This window comes from Mixophyes fleayi, chromosome 10 (genome assembly GCF_038048845.1).
Source record: "Mixophyes fleayi isolate aMixFle1 chromosome 10, aMixFle1.hap1, whole genome shotgun sequence".
In the NCBI taxonomy this organism is placed as follows: domain Eukaryota; kingdom Metazoa; phylum Chordata; class Amphibia; order Anura; family Limnodynastidae; genus Mixophyes; species Mixophyes fleayi.
The window spans coordinates 40212828-40235824 of record NC_134411.1 but is presented as its reverse complement, the minus strand read 5'-3'; the positions used below and the strand labels follow the sequence as shown (position 1 = coordinate 40235824).

At 42.6% G+C, this 22997-nt stretch overlaps 1 protein-coding gene across 2 annotated transcripts; it reads left to right on the top strand.

Moving 5' to 3' along the window:
• Nucleotides 1-11017: 11017 nt before the first annotated feature.
• WEE1 (WEE1 G2 checkpoint kinase) lies at nt 11018-21105 on the top strand. 2 transcript variants are annotated; one of them, XM_075188509.1, is made up of 11 exons: nt 11018-11589; nt 15796-16001; nt 16162-16228; nt 16626-16798; nt 17158-17279; nt 17360-17506; nt 17625-17720; nt 17837-17922; nt 18385-18555; nt 18893-19038; nt 19329-21105. In XM_075188509.1, the coding sequence occupies exons 1-11, from the start codon at nt 11260-11262 to the stop codon at nt 19480-19482; spliced, it is 1698 nt and encodes a 565-aa protein (XP_075044610.1). In that variant the 5' UTR covers nt 11018-11259; the 3' UTR covers nt 19483-21105. The 2 variants fall into 2 exon arrangements, with proteins under 2 accessions (XP_075044610.1, XP_075044611.1); XM_075188510.1 differs by lacking the exon at nt 11018-11589 and adding an exon at nt 14951-15364.
• The last annotated feature ends 1892 nt before the right edge of the window (nt 21106-22997 follow it).

Sequence of the window (22997 nt, the reverse complement as noted above, 5' to 3'; positions counted from 1 at the left end):
GTAACAACACAAGAGTTAATAATTGCAGATGCAGCAGACGACCATTTATGTCATCAATAATTAGTAAAAAAGTCAACTTTTGTCCCAAAAATTTATTTTTAAATAAAACTATTGTATCCTAATAAAAATTAGACACCGTTTTGGCAATGAGTCAGGTGAGGTTTCCAGTAAATAACCCCCCTTTCACCTCAATCTTTACCAGAATAAACATTCAGGACCTTAAAAGGGAAAAGTATTTGTTTTGTGTAAATGCAATTAGCCCTGGTTGTAAATTGTGTGTATTCCCCCTGCAAAGGCCGAACCTTACTGGAATAACAAATACTGATTAATGTCTTGTGAGAGAAGCATTGTTCTGTTATCTGTAATTGTTTTACAATGTTGTATTGTCCCCTCTCCACCATAGGGCAGAGACTGGCAGATTGTCTGGTTTCAATGGTTCTGTTATCGCCTCTCTGCAAGGGGGACAGATCTGACACTGAGAGACAGGTCCCAAATACACAGGGCGACACTTTCACTATCCACCCTTGTGTCATTATTTTCCAGGAACTGTCCCCTGTCCGGTTAGTTTTATTTATGCATTTAGCCCATCAGAAAGGCCATAAATAGATGTATTATTGTCACATGTAGATTTACCAGCTCACACTGCAGATTCTTGTACTTCCTCTTTTACAGAAACTTTCCCCTTGTGACCTTTATAAACCCTCCGAGACCTGCAGAACTGAAACATGACTCATCACCCCCATGAATAAATACATATAAAGTTATGGAGAATCTATAACCCCCCCAGGAACCCACAGGATATTACAGGGGTGTACCACCTGTGTACACGCCCTCACACAACTTTTACTAATTACATTGTGTGGGGGTTTTCTTTTCTTTGTGGCTTCCTTCTATAAGTTTCAGTTGTGTAGTTGTGATTTCTAAATTAATGTGTTTAGTAACGATTGCAGGAGTCCATGTACAAACCAATAAATTAAAGTCAACTGAAGGTGGTGTAGATAAATTGACACTAAGGGGTATGTGTACTAAACTACGGGTTTAATAAAGTGGAGATGTTGCCTATAGCAACCAATCATAGTCCAGCTATCATTTTGTAGAATGTACTAAACAACGATAACTAGAATCGGATTGGTTGCTATAGGCAACATCACCACTTTTTCAAACCCGCAGTTTAGTACTAAAATATATATATATTTATAATCATACACATGCACACACTGTAGAGGTGGCCTGCAATAGTAACACACACCTATATAAGTGCAGTAGACAACATTCTATTCTATCCATAAGTTATGTCAATGTATGGAATGCTTTACACATTTATTGGGACTTTCCTGTATACACCCTGAATTTCCTACTCGGCTGAATGAGTTCTGAATGAGATTACAACACTAGGCTATGCACAGCCAACAGTGCAGGAATTGTCTGGACAAATCAATGGCACTTTATTTCAGCTGAGTTATTTTGAGTGTTTCATGAACCAGCTCTACCCTCAGTAAATAATGTTATTTTCTTTCTGAGCTGTGTAGAGCAATATCACACTTTAATATTCTCTGTCTCCCGTCGTCCTCTTAGCCCTCGTTTCCTCATCCTGTGTTTGTCCTGTGCACGGAGTAGAACCTATTTCCCTGATCAGCCAGAAACCTGAATAACCGGTCAGTCTGGTCCAACATTTAAACCTAATTATCTCCTGCTTCGAGTGATGAGTTTTGTAAAACGTGGCAGGAAAACGTCTGTGTTTGTCGGTTAAATAAAACCCTGAGGAAACAGAAAGCTTTGGAAGTAATCTCTTCATATTATTGTCTATACAATAAATAGATGGATTGTGAGCCCTAAGGCAGAGCCCAACCCTGTTTTAAATGTTTTTCAATCCAAGCAGCTGTAATGTTATATACAGTGCATGTACGGTGGCTGAGTGGTCAGCACTTCTGCCTCACAGCACTGTGGTCCTGAGTTCAGTTCCCGACCATGGCCTTATCTGTGTTAAGCTTGTATGTTCTCCTCGTGTTTGTGTGGGTTTCCTCCAGGTGCTCTGGTTTCCTCCCACACTCCAAAGACATACTGGTAGGTTAACTGGCTGCTATCAAAGTGGCCCTAGTCTGTGTGTGTGTGTTAAGGAATTTAGATTGTAAGCTCAAATGCGGCAGCGACTGGAGTGAGTTCTCTGTAAAGCACTGTGGAATTAGTGGCGCTATATAAATAGCTGATGATGATGATCTACACCTTCCTGCAACCTGAGCAATTTCAGAGTGACAATATTCTATTGCTTTAACGGGTGAAACGTTTATTTATGTAGTGCCAGCATACTCTGCAGTCCTTCACATATAAGCCACTGTCTATTTTATTGCATCGTTTCTCAGAGTCTCAGAGCTGTGTTTGTAGCTGTCTGCAATAAGTTGTGGTCTAGGCTGAAGGATATTTGAAGGTCAACCAGGGTGCATTCAGGAGTCTATGGGTGTAAGAAATCCTTTGTCTGTTCACCTTCAAATATGTTGATTGTTGCAAAGGGACAACAAGTACTGTCCAGGGACAGGGGGGCAGCGGCCCCCCGGGCTGCTCAGTCAGACCGTTATTAGGGCCGGGGGGTAGGCCGGCCGGCCGCCCCCCCGGATGCAATATTCCACATTAGTACCCGCGGCCGCTCTGATGACATCAGATGCGGCCGCGTCAGCACACAGGTGGCCGCATCCCATGTCATGGGATAAGGCCGCCTGCGTGCCCTCCGGGCTTCCCTCTCCCAGCCCGCACCTGGTACTGTCTCATTCCAATAATGGAAGATCACCTGTCTGAGGTTGCTTGCTGAATGCTGCCACACTTTTGCAAAATCCAACTTCACATAAGTGTATTTGCGCAACATAAATCTTGGTGCAAAATGTGTGTACTGAGCAAGCACTCAACTGGCATCCGCATTTAGACTGGCATGCATCTTTCACATGCTTGGAGAGGTAGGGCAGGGTATTAATGTAAAAGTGTAGAACAGAGAGGGGTAGATGGATGCTAAACAAGCCCTTTGTGATGCACCGTATTTTGAGAAACACCCGTTCCTCACATAAACCGGGTACAAGTTTTATGGTTGAAGACGATGATTGTTGCGCTGTTATATCTTTTGTGTTCAAGTCTCCATCAGGACCTATATGTCAATAAATAACATCAATAATTACATTCTCCCAATTGCAAAAATGCAATTAAAATTAAATGGCTCAGTACTCACTTTATTTACCAGGAAATATTTCTGTTTATTTGCATTTGAGATAATCTGGAAACAGTCCCATTGTAATGATCTATATATATGATCCATATATATCAACTGGAAAGTCCCAACAATCATGATAATTAGACGAACACGTGTATGGGGTTGCCAAGCAATTACATATAAAACCATAAATAATATAGTTTATTTTTAAATGTACTATCTCATATAATGTCCCTGTGAAGAGAATCACTGTTAGATGATGAGAGCGGAATCAGGACGTGTCTGGGAGGAGAACGTGGACTGTGGAATCGCTCTGTTGCTGGATTTTTCCCTTTTCCTGGAATACGGGGCTGGGGGCAGGCTGGTCCCATATTGGGCTACCTTAGGCTGGGTCACTGGACTACCTGAATTTTTATCTTTAAAATGTACCTAATAGGCTCATGAGCTGAGTCTCGCCCCCCCCCCCTGCTGGGTGGACGAGTTGTTTCTAGATGCATCAGGAGTGATTTTGTTCCTTCTATTAATGCAAGGAGTAATTTTACTCAAGAAACAGGAAACAACAAGGAAATTGGGAAACTTTAATTGTATTAATTTATTAATAAATAAATCAATTTCTTTATTTCAATGCTCATTTATTCAGTGAGAAGATGTGACAATAATCACATCTGAGAACTGCTCCTGCCTGCGTAATGCTGCAAGGAAACAGACCCCCCCTCTGTTGAGGTCTTTCAGCCACTTCCAGGAATTGAGTCCGGGTTCTGCATTGTGCTATTTCCTCCCTCCTGCCAACTCCTCGCTGCTGTGTGATGGGAAGCCGAGCCTATAGCTCTACAGGACAATATAACATCACCGCAGTTCTGATGATAACGCTGTGGTGGAATCGGGCAGGAGGGGGGGGGGGGGGGTGTATTGCCATAGGGCACCACTAGATCCTCTTTTAGATTCTGCCAGTGTTCTTATTATTATCTTTTATTTATAATGCACCACAATGGTTCCGCAGCACGGTACACAGTGATGTGGGTGAAGTACATAAATCTATTCCACAGTAAAGCTGGGTATACACCGATGCGGTTTCTGTAACAATTTTACCAATGTATGCGGATTCATGCACACACATCTACACGATTCACCTTCAGATCTGTGATCATCTCATAACCAACTGCTTAAAAGATCCTGACTCTGTACACTGTACAGATATCTGCCTACACTGCTGGCCGTGCCTGTGTACACACTGCCACATTTGTCCGACATCGTTCCATCGTTGATTGTGATTTTCAGAAAACCAAATCAACAGATGCGATGTGCTTTGGTACGATAAAGCCTGATGGTGGGAGCATACACACTAAAGCAATATCTGACCAAACGGTTGTAAATCGTGTGATCTGCACGATGATTGCATAGATGTATCCAGCTTCAGGATAGCTGAGACCTGTACAATATACAGCACTCTTATCTGTCATCAGATAAGATACCGGAAGAGGCTTACACATGTAGTACATACCCTGACATACTTGTCTTACTTTCTGTTTTCAGGAATAGATTGTTAGCTCTTCAGGACATGGACTGCGCTATGAACCCCCAGCTGCACATGAGCCCCTGTAGTTGTGTCCAGTCTGTAATGTGTGTATGTAAAGATAATTTGGAGGAAGTAGCTAAGGATGATAATTTAAGTTGATTAAGATGCTGCCTTGTGATAAGATTACAAAGATTTAACGCTGCAGAAACATTGGTTTAGAACTGTGGGAAATGAAAATGATCATTATCTTTTATTTATAAAACATCAACATTTTCCACAGCTCTGTGCATCAGACTTCATTTTACAGAATTTACTCATTTAATTTACTGGTAAACATGTTTTATTTATATTTGGATTTACTATAATCTGGATAAAAATAATAATACACCTTCCTCCCGCTGACTAGCATGACCATGGGCTACACATATCCAGGAAGCCCAATATTCACTGTAGTCACCAAGGCTACACTACTGTCCAATCTGTAGTCTCCATCTAATCATCATTGATATAGCGCCACCAATTCCGCAGTGCTGTACAGAGAATATCTGTCATTCACATCAGTCCCTTGGACCTTATAGTTTAACACAAACACACACACACAATAGTGTTAATTTTGTTCTCAGCCTTTTAACCCTTGTAGTATGGGATGAAATCAGAGCACCAGGAGGAAACCCACCCACGCAAACACGGGGAGAACATACAAATTGCACACAGATAAGGACATGGTCAGAAATGGAACTCATGATCCCAGCGCTGAGGCAGAAGTCATAACCACTGAGTCACCATCCATTTATACTGTTCACTGTATTCATTAAACGCAAACTGCCGCACGCCCCCAATCTGCACCAGCCTCAAAGTTAGTCTGGTTTCGTTTTGGCAAAGGTTACTTCCTAGAAATATCAGGAGACTGAGAGACATAAAGGACATTTGTAGCAAGAACTATAGATTATTTCATCATAATCTGACTTTACTAATGGAGTTACTGCCAATGTGAAGATGAATGAGTCCTCAAGTGGTCTTTACAAACAATTCTTACTTTAAAAATAAACAATGAAATGATAAATGTTATCAAAGGTTTATTGTGTGACAAGTGTTAAACAAGCAGAAACTACCCATGATTAAACACTCTCTGTACACTGTTACACTATATGTGGGTGATACACTGATAAACAACACTAATAATCCTACTGGGATTATCTCTTGGTTTCTGTTCCATCATAGTCAATCATGCCCTGTCTGCCACTTTACTTTCAATGGATGTAATCTGATTAGTAGCTGTGTTTTTGTTACCTGTAAAGAATAAGATCTTAATTAAGGTCCCATTAATTCCCAGAATGACCGCCCAGCAGTAATATTGTCTCATTATCTCCTAATCAGCCAGTAGTGAATTTCTAATTCAGTGAAATTGACTTAACAGGCTGTGATTAAACCAGTGTTACAATATCTGAGTTTCTGCTCTGATACAATTATGTTATATTTACACAGTTTATGGTCAATTGTTTGTTTAAGGGAATTGAAGCAATTTTGTTAGGCAGGATATTATTTACTGAGAGTCATAGTGCATTTAAGTACTGACATGTTTTGTGGGAAAATAAAGATAGGAAATATATATAAACGAAATGATGATAATATTTATTTTGTAATGTTAGGACAGGAAATTGAGTAAGATATAAATATTATATTTCTTGAACTGCAGACAGGTGACTCAGAGTTAATGACTGAGCCAAGATAGACATGTGCATTAATAAATAGAATAGTTACAATGATAATAACAATATGTTTCTGAACAAGTATTCTTAAGTAAAGCAATATGTACGAGTATTTACCAGTTTAACTGTGATTGGGCTGAGAGAGGGGGACCTTAACACTGTGCCTGGGTTGGAGGGGTACAATAACTGTGGGGGTGGGGACATTTGCAGTGATGGGGAGGGGGAGAGGGGGATATTTACTGTGATGAGAGAGTAGGGGGTATGTACTGTGATGAGGGATAGGGGGCACATGTATGCTGAGGGGGGCCCTGCCAAACTAATTGGTACTGAGCCCCACAGTTTCTGATGGCAGCCCTGAAGGCTTTTATTGAAAATTATATTAAGTTTATGCAAAGAGTCAATATTTGCAGTGTTGACCCTTCTTTTTGAAGACCTCTGCAATTCGCCCTGGCATGCTGTCAATCAACTTCTGGGCCACATACTGACTGATGGCCGCCCATTCTTGTCTAATCAATGCTTGGAGTTTATCAGAATTTGTGGGCTTTTGTTTGTCCATCCGTCTCTTGAGGATTGACCACAAGTTCTCAATGGGATTAAGGTCTGGAGAGTTTCTTGGCTATGGACCCAAAATTTTGATGTTTTGATCCCTGAGCCACTTAGTTATCACTTTTGCCTTATGGCAAGATGCTACATCATGCTGGAAAAGGCATTGTTCATAACCAAACTGTTCTTGGAGGGTTGGGAGAAGTTGCTCTTGGAGGATGTTTTGGTACCATTCTTTATTCATGGCTGTGTTCTTAGGCAAAATTGTGAGTGAGCCCACTCCCTTGGCTGAGAAGCAACCACACACATGAATGGTCTCAGGATTCTTTACTGTTGGCATGACACAGGACTGATGGTAGCGCTCATCTTTTGTTCTCCGGACAAGCGTTTTTCCAGATGCCCCAAACCATTCATCAGAGAAAATGACTTTACCCCAGTCCTCAGCAGTCCAATCCCTGTACCTTTTGTAGAATATCAGTCTGTCCCTGATGTTTTTCCTGGAGAGAAGTGGCTTCTTTGCTGGCCTTCTCAACACCAGGCCATCCTCCAAAAGTCTTCCCCTCACTATGCGTGCAGATGCACTCACACCTGCCTGCTGCCATTCCTGAGCAAGCTCAACACTGGTGGTGCCCCATCCAGAAGCTGAATCAACTTTAGGAGACAGTCCTTGTGCTTGCTGGACATTCTTGGGTGCTCTGAAGCCTTCTATTCAACCTCTCTCCTTAGAGTCCTTGATCATCCGATAAATCGTTGGTTTAGGTGCAATCTTACGAGCAACAATATCCTTTCCTGTGAAGCCCTTTTTGTGCAAAGCAATGATGACTGCACGTGTTTTCCTTGCAGGTAACAGCTTCCAGTCTGTTATTCTAACTCAATCAGCATGACAGAGTGATCTCCAGCCTTGTCCTCAACACTCTCACCTGTGTTAATGAGAGAATCACTGACCTGATGTCAGCTGTTCCTTTTGTGGCAGTGCTGAAATGTAGTGGAAATGTTGTTTTGGGGATAAACTTTATTGTCAACTTTACATCCTTAGGATGTAAGCTCATTTGAGCAGGGCCCTCTTCCCTCCTGTGTCTTTACCTACTCTTCTGCTCCATCTTTTCTGCATTAGCCTGCTTGGAGCTTCCGAAGTTTTGGTATTTTTGTTTACTGCTCAGTAATATTTTACCCTGTACTGTCTATTGTTTGTGCATTGTACGGCGCTGCGAAACTCTTGTGGCACCTAACAAAAAAAGGATAATAATAATAATAATAATAATTGTCATGGCAAAGAGGTACTTTAATTAGGGAAATTAATTGCAATTGATCTGATCACTCCATGACATACTGGAGTATATGCAAATTGCCATCATAAAGACTGAGGCAGCAGACTTTGTGAAAAATAATATTTGTGTCATTCTCAAAACTTTTGGCCATGACTGTAGATCTGGAAATGAGAATGCTTAGACCAGAGATGCTCAAACTTAGTCCATGTGAGCTGCCAACAGGATTACTTTAATCACGTACAGGTGAGTTCATCTATTTTTCTAGATCAGTAATTATCCCACCTATTTCTACAGACAGAAATCCTGAAAACATGACTTGTTGGTAGCCCTTGAGGACTGGGATTGAGAGCCTCTGATCTATCATATGCTGCAGTTTCTATATAGGAATACAGTGTATTGTACTGTACTAGTGGCACTATTTGGTGATTGCTGTTTATTATACAGAAGTCAGTCGTTAGCATTTTTTAATTCCAGAGTCTGTTCCTTTTTCCGCTTTCTAGTTTCCCTGAGATGATTGACAATGAAATGTGATTATTCGCTTCTACGGGATGTGAGAGTCATTTACACATCTGGTGCAAAAAATATGCACCAAAGCTGAAGTGTTGTTAGGAAGTTGGTAATTTATTATGAATAAAAATTAAATAATAATAATAAAAAAGCTGTGACGGAGCTGGGTGAGAGCAGATTGGATACCCTGCGCTGCAGGAGAGAGGGTGAGAATAAACAGACGGGAGACTGAGGAGAAAATAAAGGAGAAAATGACACTGAAGGAAAGTGGAAAATTACAAAAATAACATTATATATTCACCATAGGCCACGTTTCCTGTCCCACACCATTACTTTTGTTCAAAAGCCCTAGCAGCTTTCCATGGTCCGAACATCTAGCGCACCCCATAAGTATAAAATACACATAAATAATGTGGCCCTAATGGTTAACTATATCAAATACAGGTCCCTAGGATACTCTCTGTATTGTATACAGGTCACTATAACTCTCTGTATTGTATACAGGTCACTAGGATACTCTGTATTGTATACAGGTCACTATAACACTCTCTGTATTGTATACAGGTCACTATAGCACTCTCTGTATTGTATACAGGTCACTATAACACTCTCTGTATTGTATACAGGTCACTATAGCACTCTCTGTATTGTATACAGGTCACTATAGCACTCTCTGTATTGTATACAGGTCACTATAACACTCTCTGTATTGTATACAGGTCACTATAACACTCTCTGTATTGTATACAGGTCACTATAACACTCTGTATTGTATACAGGTCACTATGACTCTCTTATAATGTATTGTATACAGGACACTAGGACAGTCTCTGTATTGTATACAGGTCACTATAACACTCTCTGTATTGTATACAGGTCACTATAACACTCTCTGTATTGTATACAGGACACTATAACTCTCTGTATTGTATACAGGTCACTAGGATACTCTGTATTGTACACAGGTCACTATAACACTCTCTGCATTGTATACAGGTCACTAGGATACTCTGTATTGTACACAGGTCACTATAACACTCTCTGCATTGTATACAGGTCACTATAACACTCTCTGTATTGTATACAGGTCACTTTGACTCTCTTATAATGTATTGTATACAGGACACTAGGACAGTCTCTGTATTGTATACAGGTCACTATAACTCTCTGTATTGTATACAGGTCACTAGGATACTCTGTATTGTATACAGGTCACTATAATACTCTCTGTATTGTATACAGGTCACTATAACACTCTCTGTATTGTACACAGGTCACTATAACACTCTTATAATGTATTGTATACAGGTCACTATAACACTCTTATAATGTATTGTATACAGGACACTAGGACAGTCTCTGCATTGTATAATAGGCAGATGGGTCGATGTTTCATGTGCATCAGTGGGACAAGGCGGTTACAAAATATGGCTGCAAATAAAACAATAGCAATAGAACAATTCAGTTCCGTCATTTAGTTTATTGATAGGTGAAGTGTTTTAGTTGTGTGTAAGTAGAGTGACCTCTGACAGTACAAGGCAGATCTCAGCCCCGGGGCGAGAGATGTGTACAGGACATGTCTGGGCAGGAGTGCCGAGTACATTATATATTACATTACTCACTGTGACTCAGTTATATGTGATATTATCACACACAATACAGTGTATCAGCTGCAGGACAATGACTAATACATACAGGTTTCTGTGTACAATATATGTATATATTGCTGCAGTGTCCTGGATGTATGTGCAGGGGGGAATGTCCTGTTATCTGCTGCATCGCCAGATTATAGGAGGGTGTACACCCAGTATGTATGTATATATATATATGTATGTATAAGTATAATAATGGGGTGTACACCCAGTATGTATGTATATATATATATATATATATATATATATATATATATATATATATATATATATATAATAACGGGGTGTACACCCAGCATGTATGTATGTATGTATATGTATAATGATGGGGTGTACACCCAGTATGTATGTATGTATAATAATGGGGTGTTGTATAATGCAGCAGCTCTCACACCTCTGTATGAGGTGATATGTCACTGTCCAGGGAGGGGATGATCACTGTCCACCATACGTGTCCCAGGAGGAGGGGGGTCGGTCGTGTGTTTATCACCGCGGTCACATGACTCTCTGGCCCCGCCCCCTCCGCATCACTTCGCGCCAAATCCCGCAGTCCGCGCACGAGGCAGCCAGGCGGCCGCTGCTGGAGACATTTTGAACCCAGTCCGGCGACGCTATTGGCCGGCTGTGGCTCCGCCTGGTGACGTCACGGCACGACGCGCTACCATTGGCCCGCCCCGTGCCCCGCCCCCTGTGACTAACGGTTGCGCCAGGTTGACGGAGTCGCGACCGCCCGGATTACACCCGACTTTGACATAACACCCGATTTGCGCCCGGAGACGCCCGCACAGCGCTCAGATTCCACCCGCCGCAGGTCATGGTGAGCGCCTCAGGGCGTGTGACCCGAGCTGCCTGGTGACCCTCCGCCGCCGCCATGAGTTACATCCGCCAGAAGCTGCTGTTCTCACCCAGTGACTGCGAGGAGGAGGACGGCAACAGTACGGGCGAGGACTCGGCCTTCCAGGAATCTGACTCCCCCAACGGGCGTCCGCCTCACGGCAGCCCGGGGATCCGGGCGTGGGAGGAGGAGGAGGAGGGGATCGGGTCCTCTCCTGTCAAATCACCCGGAGATTACTACAGCGGGTCCCCGTACCGGAGACAGCAGCGGGAGGGCTCCAGCTCCCCCATCCCCGACTGTCCGGGCACCCCGCCCCACAAGACCTTCCGTAAGCTGCGGCTGTTCGACACCCCGCACACCCCAAAGGTGAGGACACCCTATTACTAGTGACACCCCGCACACCCCAAAGGTGAGGACACCCCCCTGTATTACTGGTGTGACACCCCCCCAGGGTGAGGACACCCCATTATTACTGGTGTGACACCCCGCACACCCCAAAGGTGAGGACACCCCCCTGTATTACTAGTGACACCCCCCCCCAGGGTGAGGACACCCCATTATTACTGGTGTGACACCCCAAAGGTGAGGACCCCCCCTATATTACTGGTGTGACCCTCCCCCCTTATTACTGTTGTGACACCCTGCACACCCCAAAGGTGAGGACACCCCTATATTGTTGACACCCCATTATTACTGGTGTGACACCCTGCACACCCCAAAGGTGAGGACCCCCCTTATTACTGGTGTGACACCCCCTATATTACTGGTGACACCCCAAAGGTGAGGACCCCCTTATTACTGGTGACATCCCCTATATTACTGGTGACACCCTGGACCCCCCCTTATTACTGGTGAGGACCCCCTTATTACTGGTGTGACACCCCACACACCCCCAAGACGAGGACCCTCCTTTATTACTGCCAGACACCCCCATATTGCTAATGTGACACCCAGCACCGCCCCAAGGTGAGCATCCTTCATGACACATCCTGCAAGACACTGACACACCCCCTAAGATGAGGACCCTGATTGTCATCCCAATCTTACTGCCTGACACCCTGAAGGCCCCCCCATGTGACTGCTGTAACACCCTCAGGGTGAGGCCACTTTGTATTACTGCTTTGATGCCCTAAATTATTACTGCCCTACATTGCACAATCCCCATATCAATACTTACATTGACCCCTTTTACTGACATTACTGTCTGACACTCAACCAATGCCCCATATTACTTTCTGCTGACACCCCATAGGGGAGAGCGCTCCTGTACCGCTCTCTGTGTGGTGGGTACATCTTGGGATGTAGAAGTTACATTATTATGTATTGTACTTTGTGTACAGAGTTAGGGGGAGAGATTAGAGTCTGTATAGTTTTGCCAGTGATCTTGTACAAAAGTGAAATGAATGTGAGTTAGTGGCTGGTGTGTAACATGATGTAGTGTCTGGACCCAAGAGCTTACATTTAGTTACATGAGTGTTTGTAAATGGTGATATTACTAGTGTTATTTATAGGGGGAGTTTCCAGTTCTTTAGCTGTTAGTGACAGTCCCTGTGTGTATACACTGTGTGGACGGACACAGCCTGGGACATGTATCATCCAGTAGTAGTTGTGTGACAGGACTGGTAGTGACTCCCGATCAGCTGCCGTGTGTACACACTATACTGGTTTTAAAAGATTTCCCCTCCGATCTGTTCTCTTCATCTGTCATAACAATCTGCTGAAGAGATGGTGATTCTGTAAACTCTATGGAGATCGTGAGTGTTACACACTGCAGGACTGGAAGCTGCTTTGGAACGATCCTCGCTCATTGTGTACATTACTCACTAATGCTGCAATATCAGGCTGAACGGTCGTTTATCGGGTGATTGTCCCAATAGTTGAATGAAAACACTGTAGCGTGTAACCAGCCCAAGACTAGCTATGTGCAGCAACAATATGGCAGAGTGAGTGTTAGAGCTCAGTCTATGGCGTATAGTGCACTAGAACATGTTTCTATAGTGAGTATTTGTGGACCCTCCACCAGCACTGTACAGAGAATATGGAGCTTAGTCTAAGTTCTCTACCCCACATTCTCACACTGGGGTCCCATCTTGTCAGCAGGTATTAGTCTGACCAGTGTGTTTTTGGACTGAGAAGAAACTGGGACATCTGGATGAAGGCCACGTAACATGGGGAGAACATACAAACTCCAGATGTGTTTATCATGGTTGATATTCTATGGTATTGATCAGTGTTACTGTGTAGATTATATAGATCTGTAACGCTGTATTAATGTGCAGCTTATGGAGCTGTCTGGACAGATGAGATAGAGGTATACCACAGGTTGCTGCTGGTATCTGTGTATGGTATAAAGGACAATATGGAGCTTATATATATATATATAGATATAGATATATATATAGCTAGCTGTGACACCATGCTCGGGGTAAATACAACTAGAAGGTGCACCTTCATATTTCCTGTATGCAGAATGATAATTGCATTCTCCCTCCTGGCATTGCTGCTGGGCCAGGTGTCAGCTGTACATTTCTACCCTATGGCTGGATTTGCTTCTTATTGTAAATGAGGTCCTATGGGATCTGTACAAGTGACCTGTGGCTGTGTGCAGGCGTTTTATGTGTGAGGTATGTATGTAGCTGTGTACAGGTGCCGTGTGTATGTAGCTGTACATGTGAGCTGTATGTAGCTGTACATGTGAGCTGTATGTAGCTGTACATGTGAGCTGTATGTAGCTGTACATGTGAGCTGTATGTAGCTGTACATGTGAGCTGTATGTAGCTGTACACGTGAGCTGTATGTAGCTGTACACGTGAGCTGTATGTAGCTGTGTACAGGTGCCGTGTGTATGTAGCTGTACACGTGAGCTGTATGTAGCTCAGTGCAGGTGTGTATGTAGCTGTACATGTGAGCTGTATGTAGCTCAGTGCAGATGTGTATGTAGTTGTACACGTGAGCTGTATGTAGCTGTACACGTGAGCTGTATGTTGCGGTACACATGAGGTTTATGTAGCTCTGTGCAGGTTTGTAGGTAGCAGTACATGTGAGCTGTATGTAGCTCTGTGCAGGTAGCTGTACATGTGAGCTGTATGTAGCTCTGTGCAGGTAGCTGTACATGTGAGCTGTATGTAGCTCTGTGCAGCTGTGTATGTAGCTGTACATGTGAGCTGTATGTAGCTCTGTGCAGGTAGCTTTACATGTGAGCTGTATGTAGATCTGCAGGTGTGTATATAGCTGTACATGTGAGCTGTAGATGGTTGTATACAGGTTCTCTCTCTGTATGTGTGTGTGTGTGTGTATGTATATATATATATATATTATGTATGTATGTGTATATATATATATATATATATATATATATATATATATATATATATATATAATCTCTCTTATACATACAATTGCACACACATGTAATAGCTCTGTGCAGTTAGTGTGTATATTTCCATGTGTCTGTGTTGTATACTGTAATGGTTTCTGTACCTGGTCAGTGTTGCGGTGCTTTGTTATATGGTGACTGAGCTGTTTCTATAGGACTGGGGAGGTTCCTGTGCCCCTTCCCCCAATCTCCTCTGGAATGTAGTCACGAGGGGGGGGGGGGGGGAGTTGTTTCCTATCCCAGGAGCTGGAAAGGGAGGTATTAAGAGCCAGTCACTAAGGCCAAAGCTTCCAAATAAGAACCAAGTCAAACACTGAAGCTGTGCACGCAGCCCTTTAAATATCCATCATGTTCTGTACAAGAGGAGCACCGTCTGGAACGTCGTAGCAGTGACTGCTCTGTAGATCATATGTAGAGTTTGTGCCACTACTCGCATCAAGTAGTTTTAATGTATTTAAATCTGAAAGTGGCACCTCCTGCAATACCTCATTATCTTCTGTTAACTCATTTAATGTTGGGTTAAAGATTAGATAATGACTGGATACTGAAGGTGTAAATGACTTTAAGCCACAAAATTGAAGAATCGCAAACAGACGATGGGCAGCACAGTGGCTCAGTGGTTAGCACTTCTACCTCACAGCACTGGGGTCATGAGTTTGATTCCCAGCCATGGCCTTATCTGTGTGGAGTTTGTATGTTCTCCCCGTGTTTGCGTGGGTTTCCTCCGGGTGCTCCAGTTTCCTCCAACACTCCAAAAACATACAGGTAGGTTAATTGGCTGCTATCAAATTTGACCATATTGTTGTGTGTTTGGGAATTTGCACAGTAAGCTCCAGTAGGGATTCATGCGAGTGACTCTATAGCCTCTGTACAGCCCTGCGGAATTAGTGGCACTATATAAATAAGTGATATGTCCTGTTAGCTGTACAAGTGGTCATGTGTTCAGCTATCATGTAATGTCTGTTGTATGACTAGTAACCAGACATATCTATCATGAATAGTTTGGGCAGCTTTGTGCCAGTTGGTAGTACTAGTGTGTTCAGGCTGTCTCTGTTTAGCAGTGTTTTGTCTCATGCAGTAAATAAAAGGTTTAGGCTTTCTGTGGAACTACAAGGGTCAGTAATTCTGCTGTTTGGATGCTTTGTATTGTTCTTTGGTACTGTGATATTTTTCTAAAAAGATGTTTCTGTCCACAGAGTTTATTGTCCAAAGCTCGTGGAATCGGTTCCAGTGGATTAAAGAATAGAGGAGTCTCTCTGTTCCAGGACGTGGAAAAGTGCGACAGGCCGGAGTCCGTGTACAGAGCACCCCAAGTTAACATCAACCCTTTTACCCCAGTTTCTGTGGATCTTCAGGCTTCCACTGGGAGCTGTCGAAGGAGGAAGAGGTCGCACTGGAATGAGTGAGTATCTTTCTCTGTAGTATTTGGGTATTGCTGATTTGTTTTAAAACTTTGCTAGTATAATATACGTTAACCCTAAAATGTCCAATGCTTGAGATTATTTTGACACGTTAAGTCTTTCCATGGATGTTTGGTCCTCATCTTGCTGTGTATCCTTTAGTTCCTGTGCAGAATTTATGGAGGGCAGCGATGGTGAATTAGAAGAGCAAAGCTTCAGGCCTGCTAAGGTAAGTGTTTATCTCACAAATGTTACTTATTAGGGATAAAGACATAAAGTTCCGGTTTTCATAGAGTCCTAGAGGATTGCTCCACAAAACCCTGGGTGGGATAGTTGCCGATTTCCTGGATAAATCACCCTTGTAATGTCTTGTATGAATTTATAGATTCAGATAGATTCTAAGCCTCTTACAAGAAATCCTATCTGTATGTTGTCAGAAATGTCAACACTTAACTGATCCTCACCTTTGTTTTCTAGGATTCCTAAATCCTTTTACTTAGCTTTCCCCAGTTGTATTCCATTTAATATGTACGTAGCACAGTTCTTATGACCAGGTTAAGGTGTTATAAATATTTGGTTTGTTGGATGGATGCCTCATATCTGTCCTGTTTTGCTCCCATCTACAGAGAATTACGATAACAGAAAGCAACATGAAATCCCGTTACGCCATTGAGTTCCATGAACTGGAGAGGATTGGTTCCGGGGAATTTGGCGCTGTGTATAAGTGCGTCAAGAGGCTGGATGGCTGCATCTATGCTATTAAACGCTCAAAGAAGCCTCTTGCTGGCTCTATTGATGAGTAAGTGTTGGTGACGGATCTTCTGCGCAGCGTTGATAACATTCCGTGTCTCGGTTGGACCCCAGTCGGCGTTTGAATCTGACAATTGAGCAATTCTGGAATTAAAGTAATCTGTGTAACAGAGACATTGAATGGACCGTAGGAATCATTTTAATTTATAAGTTTAGCCAGACTTGCCTTCCCCAGTGTCGTGGCTCCAAGAAAATAAAAAGTTGCTGAGCCATCAATCGCACTTATGACGCCACCATAATGAGGACTGGGTAAGGCTGGCTATAACTGTCCTGAAATCACAGCTCCCCCTGCTGGAACCTGCCGTACAGTTGTCGGTCATCTGGGTGATGGTGTTTGTTTTATTGCAGGCAGAACGCGTTGCGGGAAGTATACGCGCACGCTGTGCTGGGGCAGCATCCTCATGTAGTACGATACTACTCGGCCTGGGCAGAAGATGATCACATGCTTATTCAGAATGAGTATTGCAATGGTGAGTAACCAGGGCCCAGCTGTATGTTCAGTATCTCACTGATGGCTTGGATCTAACGTGTTCCACTGTTTGTTCTCCAGGTGGTAGCTTAGCAGACGCCATTAGTGAAAATTACCGCACCATGCACTTCTTTACCGAGCCAGAACTAAAGGACTTGCTCCTACAGGTGGCCCGTGGGCTGAAGTACATTCATTCCATGTCCCTGGTGCACATGGATATAAAGCCAAGTAAGTTATTTTCTGGGGACGTTTTGTTGCAGCGTTCTCTGATATTAAAGGACCTGTGTTATTGCTCCTCTGATACCTCTTTATTGTAGATCACATTTTATTTTTATTTTCACTACAGGCAACATTTTTATATCTCGGACGTTGGTTCCCAGCACAATTGTAGAAGAAGTTGATGATGAGGATTGTTGTCCTCGAAAAGTAACATTTAAAATAGGTAGGTTTCTCTGCTATCTATTATTTTGGGGATTGTCCCTCTTTATAGAGAGCAACCCATGTTGTCTTTTGCGTTGATTTACTAGTATGTAATAACACTCCCTTTTCATTGGACAGGCGATCTAGGTCATGTGACCAGGACGACCAGTCCCCAGGTAGAAGAAGGCGATAGTCGTTTCTTGGCCAATGAAGTGTTACAGGAGGTGAGTGTACGTGTGTTAGAGCTTTGTCCTAGATGATTGGAGGCTGCTCAGCTTTTGTAGTAATTTCTGTGCCCACGTGAAAGTTTTACAAAGCTGGAAATGTTGCAGTGGACTGCTAGACATAAAATTTAAATTTCTTATAATAGCATTTATAATAACATTCACAAATGTTTCTAGAGTTTACCAGTACTGATGTGCGTTTGTGATTGTACAGTGCCCTCCGTTACCGGACATTAGCTGAGATTAGCATTGGCTCAGATGTACAGAGTGTAAACCTCCAGCATCCTACATATCTGTGACTTAGTCACGTCTAAGATTCTGTGGTCCTGTAAGTGTTCACAGGGCTGTGAACGGTGTTACAGTATATCCTATCTATGCCTCCAGTCTGTGACAGTATCCGCTATGATCCTACCTAACCCATAACCGTATCGGATGTATCTGATTATTTTATCTCTCCACCAGGATTACTCTCAGTTGTCAAAAGCCGACGTTTTTGCCTTGGCGCTGACTGTCTGGTGCGCTGCCGGTGCAGAGCCGCTTCCATCTAATGGAGACCAGTGGCATGAAATTAGACAAGGAAAGCTGCCAATCGTGCCGCAGTTATTGTCCCAGGAGCTGGTGGATTTAATAAAGGTAAATGTGTCTGTTGTAGCTATATAATCATTGTATGGAAGAGACGTGGGCTGTTCTGTGCTCATTTCATTATGGTTCTACATTGTCTTCCCTTTTATCCACACCTCCTGCCCTTTCTTTGCAGTCTGTGACTGGGTTGGTTGTTGATAAATTTTTCAGAGATAAGAGCTGGGTACAGGGGGATTACGACCACCTGAACAAAGCATCACTCCTAGCTCCCACATAGCAGAAACTATTCTGCACAGTATATTCCCTGGGTAGTGGTGTCGCCATGGTGGTCTCTGTAGTATTTAGCGGTACTCTGTTGTGAATGACGTAACTCTTCTTGTGCCTTCAGCTGATGATCTCCCCGGATCCGGAGAAAAGGCCGTCGTCCTTCGCCCTCATCAAACACTCCGTACTCCTCTCCGCCTCCAGGAAGAGCGCGGAGCAACTGCGGATAGAACTCAATGCTGAGAAGTTTAAAAATGCCCTTCTCCAGAAGTACGTGTCCTCCTAACCATGTCTGCCATCAGTTATTGGTGTATATTTATTGTGCTGGAGGATTGTGTAGGCGTTACCTGCTGCGGGTTTAAGAGTCCTCTATAAAATCTACCCATCATTAAATATCCATTCCAGGCTTGTTCTCGTTTGTTGTCACTAATATCCAGTAATGAGCTGACAATATTAAATGAGTATCTACTAATTCATATAACTCTTATCCCTCTTTAAATGACAAGATATGTACATATGTGTATATCTATATATAAACCATGACTGTTTGCTCCCTCCAGGGAACTAAAGAAAGCACAGATAGCGAAAGCCGCGGCAGAGGAGCGCGCTCAGTTCCCCGACAGAATGACCACACGATCAACGTCTCAAAGCAACAGAGCCGCCCGCCTCATAGGGAAGAAAATGAACCGCTCTGTCAGCCTAACTATATATTAATGTTTATATAGACTGATGCTTTCTGGCATAGATTTTAATGAGCACAGCTTTTTTTATCTGGAGTATTTCTGCTGATATAAGTTTTAATTTTAATAAGCTTTCACATCGTTCTGAATGATGGTTCAGTTGATTGCTCCGGGCCCTTAGAGGTATATATTGGCCCAATCCAATATAACCTGGACGGCATCTGTGGTTTCTGCCACCGTGTCCGACCTGGCACCAGAAAAAGCCTGTTGTGTGTTCTGGCTTCTGGTGGTGATGCTACACGTCTGGCACTCCAGGGGCACCGTGGTTAAAATAGTGTTTTATGTCCATCTAGGACCCACATTTGTTAGCCTCTATAGGGGTAAGGTTCTAATTGAAATCAAGTTAAATGTAGAGAGTTCTTAGATTGACGGAAGTCTGCTCTTCTCCCGCCGGCGTGCCTGAAAGTGGCGCACGCTTTATATAATGTGACGCTTCCGGATATTACTGTAGTTTACCGTTCTTTTTTAGTTGAAATTCAACAGATTGTACTAATACGGTATTTCCTCTTTGTAAATGTGTATAATATTCTGGCTTTGTGGCAAGTTACAATATATGTAAGATTGAAAGGGTAGAGGGAACTTGGCACTGGCAAACGTTCGACTTGTACCGTGGTACATTTTTATTGTGACTTTTTTTTTTTTTTTTTTTTACCTGTATATACAACTTTGAGCACTTTCTCAGCACCAGGTGAATTGGTGGAAAAATTCCACGTATTTACCACGTGACATTTGCTGCTATTAGTTCTTGTTCTGTTTTTTTGTATTTTGCTGTAAAATTGTAGCATTAAACAATCATTGTTGTAAGTAAGACCATGCTAGCGAGAGATGCACCTAGTTTGGAAGATTGATTGCCCTGAGCAAGAGGCGATGACCGCCATTGTATCCACGCCCCCATGCACCTTCTCATACCTTATTTGTATCGTCCTGTGTGTGCTGGAAATGTCGTTTACTGTCCGTGCTCTTTGTTGTACCATATCCAATGTGTGTTTGTTGTCATATAAACCTAATCTGATGCCAAAACCGCAAGATCCAACTGTGTCTGGAATTGCTCCGAGCGCGGTGTGGTTGGAGATATTTGCAGCCGCCCGCCATATTTTCGCCATGATGTCACTTGGGTCCTATGCTCCCTTCAGCTCTTATATGAACCATCAATTTAATTTGGTTATTTTGTTGCTGCACCCCCTTATCAGTTCTAACCCCTAAACATAGCTGACGTGTGTCCAGTTATAGGAAGGCTTTAGCTAGTTCTTTCATTAATTTTCAATAAATTATGTGATCTTTTACAACTGTATGAGCTCTCATTGGTGTAATACCTTAGGTGTGTGAAATTTTGTATGTATTGTGTAATCAATTTTCCATTGTGCCGCTAATGACTTCCGGCGCTGCTCGTTTCGGGCACTACGTGAAGTCTGGGTTGCGCTAGAAAATCGATCCTACAACTTCCAGTCGTCATTCTCCAGCGATGTAAGATTGTGTTTTCACCATCATCTGTTTTGTCTCTAAGTAACGTTCCCGTCTCTCCTTCCGCTCCTTTGTCTGATCTCCCGGGCTTAGTATTAGTTCATTGTGAATATTTTCCATTAAACAGTTTATTTTGTGCCTGTGTTTTGACTGTATCATTTGTTGGGAAGCACTTTTTTTTTCCCACTAATTTTAAAAATTAAGGTATTTTTTCCAGTATGCTGCCACAAAGCAGAACAGCTTGTTCCAAAAAAAGCAGAGCAAAATTCATTTTAGTAGACTACAAGTTAATGTTGGTGTATACAGATAAAGCGTGGTCATGGTACAGCCTAGAACAGCTGTAGTAATGGTCACAATGTTATGGGTCACTTAGGGGGCTGTTATTACACATAATGAGATAAGTGATAGAACCAGAGCGCTTGTTTCATCAGCTCTCTGTGGCTGTAGTGTCCTCTTATTGGGATAACATCACTGTGGTATTAGTGGCGCTATATAAATTGTGACGATTACGGACAGCTGTTACATAGAAGCCAAGTTGCAGGTGCTCCTCACTATTGCAAAGTGTTTATATTTTAAGTCACCCTCTGAACATCACATTACGGTCCTAGGAATCCAGAGCTGAAGCCAGGGGTGGTGTTGACCAATCATTACTATTACAGGCTAAACATAAACGTGTTACATTGTGTCTCCAGCTTTGTTCCAATGTCAAGGAAACTTATTAATCATAACTCACGTCAGAGACAGATACGGACATTTATAGTTATTGATAGTGAATGTTTGGGGTTGACGGTGAGGCAGCATTGTGAAGTGATAATAATATACTTGTATCAGATTAAATTGTGGCTCCTGGCAGCCAATTGATTCTCTTCATTCTGTCTTAAGAGATGAACGTTACAGAAATATATCTGTTCTGAGCTGACTGCCAACATTTTTGGGAATGATGAGCACAATCGGCTTTGTGAGCTGACGACATGATCATTTGTTTAGACTATAATTAAAACGATTTTAAGAGGGAATACTTCTCTGGAGCTGCAGTCTGCACTGTTAAATAGCAACTTGCATAACCAGTTAAAGGGGCGCTCCCTGCTCGGCCGTGGGGTTAGGAGTCTTCGCGGGCTTAGATAATGGTTTTTATGTAAAAGCTGATGACTAACAATCACCTATCTCCAACCTGGCTGTGTCTGGCCAAGATCGTTCCAGCACTTGTGATATTGTGTTCCAGGTACATCTGAATAACAGACAGAGGAACCAATTATCATGTAACACTCAAGACAAGAACATGTTACATGGAAACACAATGAGTGCTGAAAACAGAGTCCAACAATGTACTTTCATTTTCCCTTTGTATGTGACTCATTGTTATATTAATGCATGAATGTATACAATTACACAGTTCCATTGTTTCACCTCCTCCTAGAGCTCTCCTGCCCCTCTGTGTGTTGGGGTACTTTCCCATTATCATAGTTTGGGGCTGTAGCCTAAAGCCACCCACCCTGCTGGATGGGGGTAAAAGATCAGATGTGGCTCCGGAGCCCTTAGTGGGGGAACCAAGGGTATAGTTTTGCCCACAGAGAACAATGAATGATCCAAGTTTATAATGACATATTACTGAAAATATAATAACCCATAAAGTCTAAGCTGCTTCATTCATGGTCATTGGATTCTGATTTTTAGTTTTTTTTGCGTAATATTTGGTTATTTATTCAGCATCTCAATCACGGCATTTATGTGAGTTGTGATCTGTTATCTCGGCAATCACTTCACCAAATACAAGCCCCAAACTCGGGTCTTCCTGTGCAATAAGCACTTGTCTTGTACATGACCAGGAATTGTAGAAGTACTTCGATATAACTAAATCTGTTTGGAACCCTCCTTTACAAGTGACCGTTAAATGCAAGTGAAGCCTCACCCTCAACAACAATGTAAAGTGCGTTGAGTCTTATTGGAAGAAAAGTGTTGTATAAATAAAGATTTATTATGAAGTACAGCTACAAGATTGTTATCTTTAGATTTTTTTTTGCATTTAAA

Bases quoted from the DNA above. Each gene is read 5' to 3' on its own strand.
- WEE1 (XM_075188509.1), top strand. From the start codon at position 11,260: ATGAGTTACATCCGCCAGAAGCTGCTGTTCTCACCCAGTGACTGCGAG. The intron at 18,556-18,892 runs GTAAATGTGTCT...TTGTGCCTTCAG, and splicing joins AGCTGGTGGATTTAATAAAG to CTGATGATCTCCCCGGATCC. The intron at 19,039-19,328 runs GTACGTGTCCTC...TGCTCCCTCCAG, and splicing joins AAAAATGCCCTTCTCCAGAA to GGAACTAAAGAAAGCACAGA.